Consider the following 12,191-nt stretch of genomic DNA (forward strand, 5'->3'; position numbering starts at 1 on the left):
CTTAAATAAGGGTCTAATATATCTACATACTTAAATAAATTTAAAATAATAATTTTGCGAAACATAAAATCAACATGGATGGGGGCATATGCCCCCACCACCCTGCGCACTTCACCACGTTGTATTTATTCAATATTTATTTAAAATTATGGCTTTATTTGCTAACTAAAATTATTTTTCTTTATGTCTTTATATTTTTCATGATATACGCTATATATTGTTGAAAGTATATATGTTACTCTGTAAGGTAGGTTCATTGTGTCTCAATCGCGCCAGGGTCTCCATAATACTCGGGCCGACCCTGGCTGTGGATATCCAGGAGTCTTGCCAAGGATGAGCGGCAAATTCAAGACCCGACAACCATCAAGGAACGTGTCTATTGGTCATAGAGGTTAGTAGCTACACCGGCTGCAGCTACTTGGTGTAAGCCAGATCTTAGATGGATCAAAGCGAACTCTGACGGTGCACTTTCAAAGAACAAGGAGTTTGGAGGGGGAGCACTCCTGCGGGACCATCATTTTGTCTTCACTTTTGGATCATTTCATTTTTTTCTCGACCCAGAGCTGGCCGAACTGATGGCCTGTCGTCGAGTTGTCTATCTAGCCCAATAATTGAACGTTCAGAGGGTGGTACCGGAGACGGATTCTCGAAACGCGGTTAGGAAAATCAACGATGAATCGATAGGTTTGTCTGTTCATGGGCATCTTGTTCAGGAGGTGAATGTATTACCGAAATCCTTCGAGGATTATAAGGTAGTCTGGGTGCGACGGTCGGCGAACAAAGTCGCACACGTCCTAGCTAGGGAGGGTTGTACAATAAATTATGTAAAACTTGGTTCCGGGCACCTCCGACATGTGTTAGTTCGGAGGTTACCGGTAAGGACGCCGTGACTGTTGAATAAAACTGCAATAATTTCCACTCAAAGAAAGAAGAAGACCTGAACACCACACAAAATTTAGACCATGCCACACAAAGAATGATTTTGTGCTGAAGCAACGAAACAATTTGGGCTGTGTGTACACGCGACTGTGTGGCAGTAGCAGTTGACCGTGTGAACTCGTCCACTCGCGTCTCCGCAACAGCAGCCGAAGCTCCTCTCCCCTGTTCGGCTGTTCCCCGTCTCCGCTCTTCCTCTTCCCCAAATCCGTCGAACCCGAACGCCCAGCGACGATCTCCGCGCCCCCGCGCATTGCCGCGGCCCCCGGCCGATCCTCACCAGGTTCGTCTCCGCCGCTTTTCCCGCTCAGATTCCGCTTCAAGTATCACGTCCTTTCTCCGGGAAAGACAAGAAATTGGGCGTCCGTCGTTTCTGAGCCGCACCGTTCGTCTGGTTTCTGGCAGGCAGGCAGGCGCTCATTACATGGATTGGAGCTGCTGGGATCGTGCCGCGGCGTAAACCCTCGTGCCTGAGCTGGTCCGGTTCGTCCTGATTGGTTGGTTCGGTCAGGTCTTGGTGGATTGAGTGGTTCCTGGAGGAGGAGCTGTTTGGGGTATTCTGGAAGCTGGTGGAATTGGAGTCGCTAGATCGCTTTAGATTTGTGGAGGATTACAAAATAATACGGTATCATGGTGCATAGGAGGTGAGCAGTTGGGTTAGCATAAGGTGGGGATCAGGGATTTTGGTTAACAAGGAGGGGGATGGGAGGCCTCTGCTCAAAAGTCTCTGCAGTAGACAAGTCGCCGAGCGACACCGCGCTCGGCAGGAACCAGGTATTCGATCATGAGCCGGTGGTGGCGTTGAAGGAGGAGAAGAAGTCGGTGTCCGAAGAGGCCGCGGCGAAGAGGGTGGAAGAGCAGCAGCAGCAGCAGCAGTCTTTCTCGTTCTTGGAGAGCGTCGTGCCCGGCCTTGCTGTGCATAATGGTGCAGATGCTGAGCACACAGGGTCCAGGACACCACAACTGGCTCGGACACTGTCGCAAAAGGCTGGTCTGGGCAAGGCCAAGGTTAGAGGAGTTTTTGTGCCATTTCTTTCAATCTATGACGAATTAGGCCGCAGGGTGCCGCATTTCGTTAACTGTTAGCTTTTCAAAGTAATTCTCCGGTCCTTAGTTTGTTAGATCGTATCACAATTGTAGTGACATATGGCGTTCCTGTTTTATCATATGCATAGGTACTATGTTTTCTTTTTACTGTAAAAAGAATAATTAGTCAGGTAACTATCTTATGAAGAATAGTTTTGCTTATTACTTATTAGCAACCTCACGAAATAAAGGTCCATTACTCCAAATGCCCTTTTTTCCCCTTGTTCTAGATGGTGCACATGTAGTTGAGTCTAGTGAGCGCATTGTATCGAATCTAACTGTAGTTGGCTGGGGCTGAAGCATGTACATCAATTTGGTTATATTTTTATAATTTCATACTGTACTGTGTAGCCTGGATATTTTCTGATCTTTTCGCTGTATTGATATGCTAAAGCAGGGAATTAGAAATCCTAAGTTATAACTTCCAAGCAAACACGTCAATGAGTATATAACACTCGCCCCTGTTTAACAGTCTGGATTAACAATCGCAAGTAGTTTTCAGTGATATGTACTGGTCAGTTAAGTGTGATTAACAATATTCTGCAGTTACTTTTAAAAAATTTATAGCTGAGGAAAAACTCATATCATCTTACAAAATAAACCAAACTGCCAGATGCATGACTTTGCACATAATGAGCTCATCCTTCCTGGCTATCCTATGCAAGTTTGTTCCATGCAAGCAGCAAAAAATTCCTCAACTATTTTGGGCTTCTCGGGCTTAAATAGCAAAAATTGTCATGCTATGAAAATTATTATGTAATAGACAATAAAAGATGCAATTTTTGTGAGCTTTTCCTACTATAAGGATCACTTTGTTTTTTGCATTTAAATTAGGTGTACACTTGTCTTTGCTCTTTTTGACTGTCCAGAGTGTTCATTCCATAAAACATTGTTAGGCTGCTTAATGGTTGCTTGCTATACTGACTATTGAAACAGGTTTCGGAAATGAGCACAATTTTAGGTAGAGCTAGCACTGTTGGGCTTGGGAAAGCTGTGGAGGTTCTAGACACACTTGGTAGTAGCATGGCAAGTTTAAATGCTAGCAGTGGCTTTGTGTCAAGTTCTGGAGCAAAGGGAAATAAAATATCTATTTTGGCTTTTGAGGTGGCAAATACAATAGTTAAGGGTTCCAATCTAATGCGTTCTCTGTCAAATTCTAACATAAAGCATATAAAAGAAGTGGTGCTTCACTCAGAAGGTGTCCAACACCTGATATCCAAAGATATGGATGAACTACTTGAGATTGCAGCCGCTGACAAAAGGTAAGTGTTGAATCTACACTGCTTATTACTCCCTCCATTTTAATATATCTATCACTGGCCTTATGAGTGGCCATTTAAAAATATATGACCATTGAAGTAATCGATAATGCAGTTAATATTTCAATACTTTGCCAGTACTTTAATGCTTTGGTAGGAGTTAAGTGGTAGCATGTCATTTTATAGGGGGATGCATGATGATTTTTCATTAAATATATCTAAGATTTAGTGCTACCTTTGTCTGTCCGTATGATAGGCTGATGACAGATATAACATAACAAAGGGAGTAGTTTCATTACCCCAGTAGAACTGTATTCACTATTCGAAGAACTTCAGCAGAACCTTTCTTGCATCTTCTTGTCAAGTGGTTAATTGTTTGATTCCAACAGGGAAGAGTTAGATGTATTCTCAAAAGAGATTATTCGTTTTGGCAATCGTTGCAAGGATACTCAGTGGCACAACTTGGACCGCTACTTTGAAAAGTACAGTTCGTTTTCTATCCTTGTCTTTGGCAAAGGTGATTATTATAAGGTACTAACTTGTGTTTCACTGTTGCCATTCTTAGGTTGGCGTCAGAAAGAACTTCCCAGTATTCCATGAAACGAGATGCCGAGACCGTGATGCAGCAGTTGATAATTTGTGTTCAGTATACAGCTGTAAGGATCACCATGCTAATTTAGCATGGTTTTTATATAAGTCATTTGCATTATGTACCGTTTTGATTACTTAAATTTTGCACATGATTGTAACTGTGCAAATGAATTTAGCACTGAATGATAGCTACATAATGAATAGAACGTAGCAATGTCTGGGCCATTTCAGTTGTCAATACTTTGTTTGAGTGGTCCATGATCAAATTTGTTCGATTACTTGGATTTTTCTAGTAACTGTTGCACTTGCTCAAAGAACCATGTAGTGCACTTCTAGTTTGAATTGTAAGCGTCAAACATTTTCAGTTTTGACCATCAATAAATGAAGAGATCTCTAGAAATCTAGGTTGGCTGCATGATTTCAGTACTAATAGATTCGTCTTGAAAGCAACAATGTATTGTGATGGAAATTCATAATCAAACTGGTATCTTGTGGACCGTGTAAATTCCCAAAACGACCTATATTTTTGACTTTTGCTAGATGTCCTTTTGACTTCTGATATTTTGGTCTTTTGAACTTCTGATATTATTCTGGTCTTTTTTTTATAACATGAGTTATTCTGCTTATTGATTTCATGTTATTCACTTTGCTTCGCTTATTTACCTTTCTCCCCTCAGGAATTATATCATGAGTTGCATGCATTGGATAGGTTTGAGCAAGACTATCGTCGTAAACATCAAGAACATGATGACTTGAGTTTAACAGGTTATTTTTGTTTCTGAACTGTAGACCTGTTTGATTTATCAGGCCTAGCTCCACATTTTTGCATGTTTTTAGCTGGGTTCGTCCTGTTCTGTAACCATTTAAGAAATAGAACATAAGCATTGCCATTTTTTAATGAATAATCATATATCCCATTAGATGCAGTCTTCGACTAGGTTGCTCGTATAGTTCTTATGTTGCCATTTATCAATATTCTTTAAAAACTCATCCCAGAGTAATGCCTTTCTTGTGTGCATAGTACTGCAGAATACAATAATATGGTGCATCTCAATGATTTGTGGGCTTTCCGTTAGAAAACAGTCTTTAAGGATTGATATTTATCATTGGATGCCGTTTATCTGTAAAACTATAATCTATAGCTACATAAGAATCGCGAGTTAAGTTCAGTCTAATCAATCCAGACCATCCAAGCGGGACTGGTCCAATGGATGAGAAAATACGTTGGAGCTTTGCACTATCATCACTCACACAGCATCACCCTCTTAATTGCACAACTACTAGTTTTCACCAACTAATTACCCTTTACATCTTGACGTTTCAAATTCTAGCATATTCACCCTCTTCCATTTGCATGCTGTGCTGTTGCAGAGGGTGCTCCCCTTGTCCCCTTCTCTTGGTTGCTTATCTCACTACATAATTCTTATGAGTTATGATATATACCTCCTCGTCTCGGTTTCATTTGTCAGTATGCATTCAGGCAATATATATTCTGTAAAATGTGCATTGCACTTAGAGGGATGCTAGTGACGAGCTAAAGGAAAACTTATGGTTTATTTGCAGATGACAGTCTGCATATACTAAAGCAGGAAGTGAAGAGCCAAAGCAAGCATGTTAAAAGTTTGAAAAGAAAGTCACTTTGGTCCAAGAATTTGGAAGAGGTCAGTAGTACAGAGTTTGTTATAATAAAATCTATTACAATAAGAAATGCTGGCTCTAGGAAGGCATTGGTTATGTTGTAGGTTAGTACTAGATGTTTAAACTACGTGGATTTTTATATCACCTCATGCTCCCAGATTTGAAGAAAACTACTCTCTTTGCAGGTGATTGAAAAGCTTGTAGACATCGTCCACTTCTTAGATCTGGAGATTTACGATGCCTTTGGTCATGCTGGTATTGAGCCTTATGGCTGCTGTCTTACAAGAGTGAATGTTGTTACTAGTAATTATGGTGATTGAAGGATCATATATATGCTTTGCCATAATCAACTTCCCCCGCATATGTTTTAAAAATGCATTCTCATGTCTTTTGTTAAGTTTTTCATGTCAGCCAGTTTTTCTGATATTAATCCACTAAAAAAATCTTAAAGGGGTTGGTTCTCTTGCCCGGATAGATGACCCTCAGTTTCCTTGCATCCATATCGAATAAAGCTCTTATCGAATTTAGCTAGTTTGGCACCCTTAGCCATGCAAAGGTAATGAATCTTTATTGAGATCATGTCTGAACTTATTCACGTTCAGCAGGGGGGACAAGGTACATACTACCTCCATCCGGAATTACTTGTTGCAGAAATGGATGTATTTTAGACGTATTTTTAGTTCTAGATACATCCCTTTCTGTGACAAGTAATTCGGGATGGAGGGAGTATGTTCCATGCTCTAGTATAGATGTGTTCTTGGGTTTTTATCGCAGCTTTCGAAATTGCATGTACTTGCTATGGAGTGTGCAATTTTTTTTTTTGGGGAAAAAACGGCTTTTGTGCATGCATGAACACACACTTTAACCCTGTAATATGGTAATCTAAATTGTTTACCTCAATAGGTAATGTAAGTGTAGGCTGATTCTTGTCAAAACATTGTGATCTTATTATGAATCATCATTCATTGTGGCAATGATTTAGAGGTTCCTGCTCCTATTAACTGTAGAGAGTGAAGAACCACAAGAACCCGTGAAACGCCATAAGAGATTGGGACCAGCAGGCCTTGCGCTCCATTATGCAAATATCATCAATCAGATTGACACACTTGTAAGTTAACACTACTGGAAATATCACAACTATTCTGCAATCACAGTAATATCACAGATTCTGATCTATCTCTAATCCAAAGATGTCTGCTTAAGTTCAAGATTCTTACAAAATTAGCACCATTTTCATAGGCTACATGTGTTGTGCAGTCACCCTTTGTTGTGGCTCATGCAATTGTCTTTGGTTTTGGGCACCCATTATCTTTTCATACATTTGAAGGTTGAAGTTAAAATACTAAAGGGCACTATGGCATTCTACATACTGCACCATCATCTTTTTGGGATTTTTTCATATGTTGAGCAATGTTGTTGATTGCGGACCCAAAATCGTGAGTTTTCTTTTCTTTTAGAGAAAACACAAAACCCGGTATTACAACATGACGCCTCTCAACACTTGACACCGCCTCTGCCGGTAGCAATGCCGCAAGACCCCTCTCCCCTGCCATTGCCTGGCTTCCACATTGATTGTGTTAAGGAGGTGAGCTAAGCTGAGTGGAGCGTGCTAGACGTATGCTGCAGGCCTCGCCGTGCTAGATGCTCAGCCGTCCTGGCAGACGAGCCACACGAAAAACTAGTTCCTGTGGGGAGCCCAGTTCAACTTCCAAGAGCTCGAACTGGCCGCTCCCTGAAAGAAGGCGGCGTAGCAGCTCTTAGGCATGTACTGAGCCATCCGATATCCAGCACCACTGGAGGACGTCTGGCGAGCTAGAAAGCTGCACCTTTGCTCCATCCGCCAGACCTCGATGTACTGCCATAAGGCCTGCAGACTGAAGACCCCCCTGATTGCATGAGTACATATCTTGCGATATTTATAAGTATCATACTCAATTGCACTATCAGATGTTGCGAATTAGCCACAGCAACCACGTGCAGCAGCTCATATTCGTGTGGTGATATATCCTTTGACTTGAATTTCTTTTGATATTTACTAAAAAGGATTTGCGACTTGGCAGGTTTCCCGGTCAAGTTCTATCTCTTCAAACACGAGGGATAATCTATACCAAGGTTTGCCGCCTACCGTCAAATCTGCTCTCCGGCCTAAGCTACAATCTTTTGAGATAAAAGAAGAGGTATGCCACACTGGAGGCTCATATTCGCTGCTACTATGAGCAGACAGTTGTGAATCGCGATGCCATGCTGTGGAATCGTGAATCACAATTCCTTGCTATGGCGATGTATCTTATAACACTGGAACATGGTTATGCTAAATGGATGCAGCTTACGGTTTCTCAAATCAAAGCTGAAATGGAGAAAACTTTGCGATGGCTTGTCCCTATTGCCCATAATACGACTAAGTACTTATTATCACCTATGACCTGTTCTTTTTAATTACAAAAACTATCCATATCTGACTGAGAATGTGATTATCTATTCATATCAGGGCACACCACGGCTTTGGTTGGGTTGGAGAGTGGGCAAATACAGGGTTAGCTTATGATTACAACAATTTTGAAGAAAACTAACGAAAATAGAATTTCTCAAGAGTGTCAATCTTTTTGTTCTATGCAGATCTGAGCTGAGCTGCAAGCTATCAGGACAGATGGACTTGACCCGGATCGAGACACTGTATAATGCTGAGAAGGACAAGACTGAAGCACATATCCTTGAGCTTGTTGTGTGGCTTCATCATCTCATCAGTAAATCCAGAGCAGCCAATGGAGATATAAGGTCTCCTATCAAATCTCCTGTCCGTTCACCGACACAAAAGGGTCATACAATTAGGTTGCAGCTGGACCCAGCGAACAATTCATCGCCGATTCTCACACCAGAGGATCAGGATATGCTGAGGTGTGTCAAGTACAGGAAATTCGTCCCTGGGATAAGCAAAAGTCAAGAATTCGACACGAAGTCAAGGCACGACAAACATAGCAGATTGTGCAAGAGCAATAGCCATTCTCCAACCAGTGGAAACAGGAAAGATCTGCTATCATTTAGGAGGTTCTCCATGCTCCCTGTCATAGACTTCGAGATTGATAGGACAAAGGCTTTGGATTTAATTGACAGGCTTGATGGTCTGGAAATTCAGTCAGGAATCAACTGAAAGAAACGTGAATGAACCTGGATACTGTGTAGTCATCTTTTATCCTGAAATCCATAGCTCTGGCAAGGATGTAAAAAGTGCAAGGCCACCCGTCCGAGGTGAAGGCCTAGCAGTATGCCAAACTGAGAGTAACTGGTGTAGCAAACATTGTATTATATACCATGTTCTGAACAGAGGAGCGGAGTTATTGTAAAAACTATCTAATGTTTAGTTGCTTGTATAAAACACAAGTTTTGAAGAAAATAGGATATATGTGTTGTGAATATACATGGCCTGCAAATTCCAGTGCTAACAGCATAATATTTCAAATGTGGATGTAAGGCCGATCAGATTTCACCAAAGTAGCCATGGGTAGTCCAGAAAATGCGAGCGAGCATTTAATTGTGCAAAATTGAAACCAAGTTCCACTTATCCATTCTTATTCTGTAAAAGATTACAAAAAAGAGTTAACTCAACTTTCACATGCTCATACAGATCAGCTCAGACCCCTAGTCAACCATGTAACTACATGGCAATTTCTGATGTGCCGTCAGACTTGTGATGTAGGGATATAGCCACCATATCCTCAATAGATTCCTCATTCCACACATAGGTCCAGAGAAATTGTCCTATGATGGTGCTACAAATGACATTGTGATTGACGTGCGTACTACAGTGAGTATGACCTCTGGTAAAGTGTTATATTCATTGTTCATGTGGGAGGTCTCTCTAGGGCAACCCAACCAAATCTTCCTTTCCGGAAGTCGGATAAGATGCGGAAAGCTGCCTGGGTGGTATCTCCATTGAACAAGTGGACCGAGAGCTTTGTGACAAACCTGTAAAATGTCAACTATGGTATAAGGACATCGGCTCAACTCCAAAAATTCTAATGTCATTTCAAAGAACTGCAGTTGATCGAAACATACAATTTACCGCAGTCACTGTCTACATCGATCTTGTATCGTTTTCGAAATGCCTCAGAACCTGTTTCACACAAACCTGTCAGTAACGATTTTGATTCGCACCCGCACTTGATGATGGAATGGTATGTAGAAAATGTTTTTTTTTCTTGCAACTGGAGAGAGTATGCAACATATCATTAGATTGTCGGACCACTCACCCACAGCCGGATGTCTTAACAATATCTGCACAAGAATTGCTGCCACATCAGCAAAATCATATGACCTTTCTCCAATATCATCACAGATAGCAAGCTTAAGTGCAGCTGTCTGATCACTAATTCTCATTGGCAAAATTCCAGGTGAGTCTAATAGCTCTAGATCCTTCCCAAAACGAACCCACCTGTTTGAGGTTTCAAATGTTAGAATTTGAATAGAGAAAACATCACATTGTTTCCTACTAAGAGAAACTACAATATGTGTATACAACAACCATCAATGTTAAGACCACGTATGCAGCTGAGTAACTCACTTCAGTTCTCTTGTGACACCTGGTCTAGGTGCTGCTGGACACATTCTTCGTTTTAGCAAGCGATTAATCAAGGAAGATTTACCGACATTTGGATATCCAACAATACCAGCTCGAACCTTAAAAAAAACAAGGTACAACAGAAACAATGAATAAGGTAAACAGACCGTCATTATCTGGATGATTACTCAAATTGAAAAAGGATCAAGAAATATTGCCTTCACACAAGTCTGCAAAACAAATCTAATGTAACTAACAAACCAATGACTTTACACAAGTCTTCCAAATAAATCTAACTGCAGCCTATATGAAACCAAAGTTTTTCAGAGTTCAGAAGGGATGCACGCAAACATTACTTCTATGATATCGTAACCAAGTTGCACAGTGTACCTCTTCTTATGGAAAAGTTCCAGGACAAAAAAAAATTGACAGGAAGCAAAACAAATCAATTGAGTTACCGGACGAGGAAGCAATCCCTTTTCTCTTCGCCTTGTGTTCACAGTAGATGCTGCTGATTTTGCCATTCTGCCTAATTTCATCGTACCCTGACCACGAACAGGAAAGTGATATACTGCATCAGGGCATAAACCAGCATATACCTGACCAGTTGGAAACAGAGATTACATAACGGTTGTCTTACCATGCCCAGCTGGCCATTTGAGTAAATAACTTTGATGCCCTGACTAGAAAAGTAAGTTGCCCATGCATTTCTGTCGTCGGCCGACACCATGTCCTCGCGGTTCATCACTATGATCCTTCTTCGGTTGCCTAGCCAGGAATCCATCTGGTCATTCAAAACATGTCTCAGCACAATCGAACACCACCGCTTCTAGAAATAAACATGATAAACCGCCAAGACCTCTACCTTAGGATGGGTGGTTGCCAAGGGAATTCTAGCATCCCGGACCTCTATGACAACATCCATGAGCTTTAGCTGTCCTTTCAGTTCCTTCTCTGTTTTTGCAATATGACCAGGATACCACTGCAAGGTCCAGATAGCAATGAGTAAATGAACACACTAGACATTAGTAGCTGATTTTTACAAGCTAGAGCTATTACAATGTTGAGCATATATGTATGACTGCTTATTCCACTATGAAGCACACCTGATATATACCTGCACCGGGCGCAGGGATCTGGTCCAGTACTGCAAATCAGCATCCAAGGTTTCCCAGAACACGTCTTCTCTGGACTCCTCGTCGGCGTATCGTGACAGGCCTAGCCTCTCTTTCTCGTACAGACCCAGCAGTGTGTCACCAAACTAAACATTTGAAGCAAAGCAATGCAAACATCAGAGAAATAGTACAATTTTCACCATTCTAACTGATAAGGTCATAATTTCTGTAAGCAGTATCCCTAAATCGCTGTTTGATTATCTACAGGTAGCGAATTCACAAGGCAGGAGCATCGTACCACGGGAGGTGTCGCTGACGTCGCCCTCGCGGTCGCCGCTCGACCATGCTGTCGCCGGAACCGGAGGGAGGGCCGCGCAGGGGAGATGTACGGGTGCACGGATGGGCGGGAAGGGGCAGCAGGGAGGCGGCGCGTCGGGAGGAGCATGGGGGCGGCGGGGTGGAAGGACGCCGGCGAAGTAGGTCAGAGAGGGCTCGAGCGGAGGCGGAGCTGAGCTGAGCTCGGGTGCCCACTGTGTGCAGAGAGGGAGAGGGATTATGGCTGGGTGGCCCAAACCTTATCTTTCTCGCTTTCGTTTCTCTTTCTGTAAATTTTATTTATAGTCGCCACAATTACTTTTTCCGCGGAAACAGAGTTTTCTTTTCTGGAGCTACTAGTAGCTCGGTACACACAGGAATTTCACATATTCTTCCATGGTCAGTCAGACAGTCCATAACCCAACTCTGTTCACAAGTAACCTTACATTTTTTTCAGGATAAGTAATCTTACATAACAAGTTGCGTCTGATCTCCGACGGAAAACTGACAAATGGCAAAGTGACAGAAGGGAGTTTGCACAAGGAGTTACCCAGGTTCAGGCCCTCACGGTGAGGTAATACCCCACGTCTTGTTTCGAATGCATGGTTACAAAAGGGATGATAAATATAGCTACCGAGAGTATGTCTACGGAGTAGATGGCTGAAAACTGCCCCTAACCTCGCCTTATAAAGGTAC

At 42.0% G+C, this 12,191-nt stretch overlaps 2 protein-coding genes across 2 annotated transcripts; one reads left to right on the forward strand and one right to left on the reverse strand.

The window, feature by feature from the left end:
- The first annotated feature begins 976 nt into the window (after positions 1 to 976).
- On the forward strand, positions 977 to 8,923 carry LOC123134422 (protein PSK SIMULATOR 1). The gene is made up of 13 exons (XM_044553683.1): positions 977 to 1,219; positions 1,342 to 1,944; positions 2,959 to 3,284; positions 3,671 to 3,763; positions 3,847 to 3,937; positions 4,550 to 4,637; positions 5,436 to 5,533; positions 5,696 to 5,765; positions 6,518 to 6,618; positions 7,571 to 7,687; positions 7,836 to 7,912; positions 7,999 to 8,043; positions 8,127 to 8,923. Exons 2-13 carry the CDS (start codon positions 1,639 to 1,641, stop codon positions 8,656 to 8,658), a joined length of 1,944 nt encoding a protein of 647 aa, XP_044409618.1. The 5' UTR covers positions 977 to 1,219; positions 1,342 to 1,638; the 3' UTR covers positions 8,659 to 8,923.
- Positions 8,924 to 9,010: 87 nt separating this feature from the next.
- LOC123134434 (DAR GTPase 3, chloroplastic) lies at positions 9,011 to 11,768 on the reverse strand. The gene is made up of 9 exons (XM_044553688.1): positions 11,479 to 11,768; positions 11,183 to 11,326; positions 10,931 to 11,047; positions 10,706 to 10,849; positions 10,524 to 10,610; positions 10,069 to 10,184; positions 9,758 to 9,939; positions 9,564 to 9,621; positions 9,011 to 9,473 (listed from the first exon to the last, which is right to left on the reverse strand). The coding sequence occupies exons 1-9, from the start codon at positions 11,623 to 11,625 to the stop codon at positions 9,350 to 9,352; spliced, it is 1,119 nt and encodes a 372-aa protein (XP_044409623.1). The 5' UTR covers positions 11,626 to 11,768; the 3' UTR covers positions 9,011 to 9,349.
- Positions 11,769 to 12,191: the final 423 nt, after the last annotated feature.

The sequence above is a fragment of the Triticum aestivum genome, chromosome 1B, assembly GCF_018294505.1.
Source record: "Triticum aestivum cultivar Chinese Spring chromosome 1B, IWGSC CS RefSeq v2.1, whole genome shotgun sequence".
NCBI lineage: Eukaryota > Viridiplantae > Streptophyta > Magnoliopsida > Poales > Poaceae > Triticum > Triticum aestivum.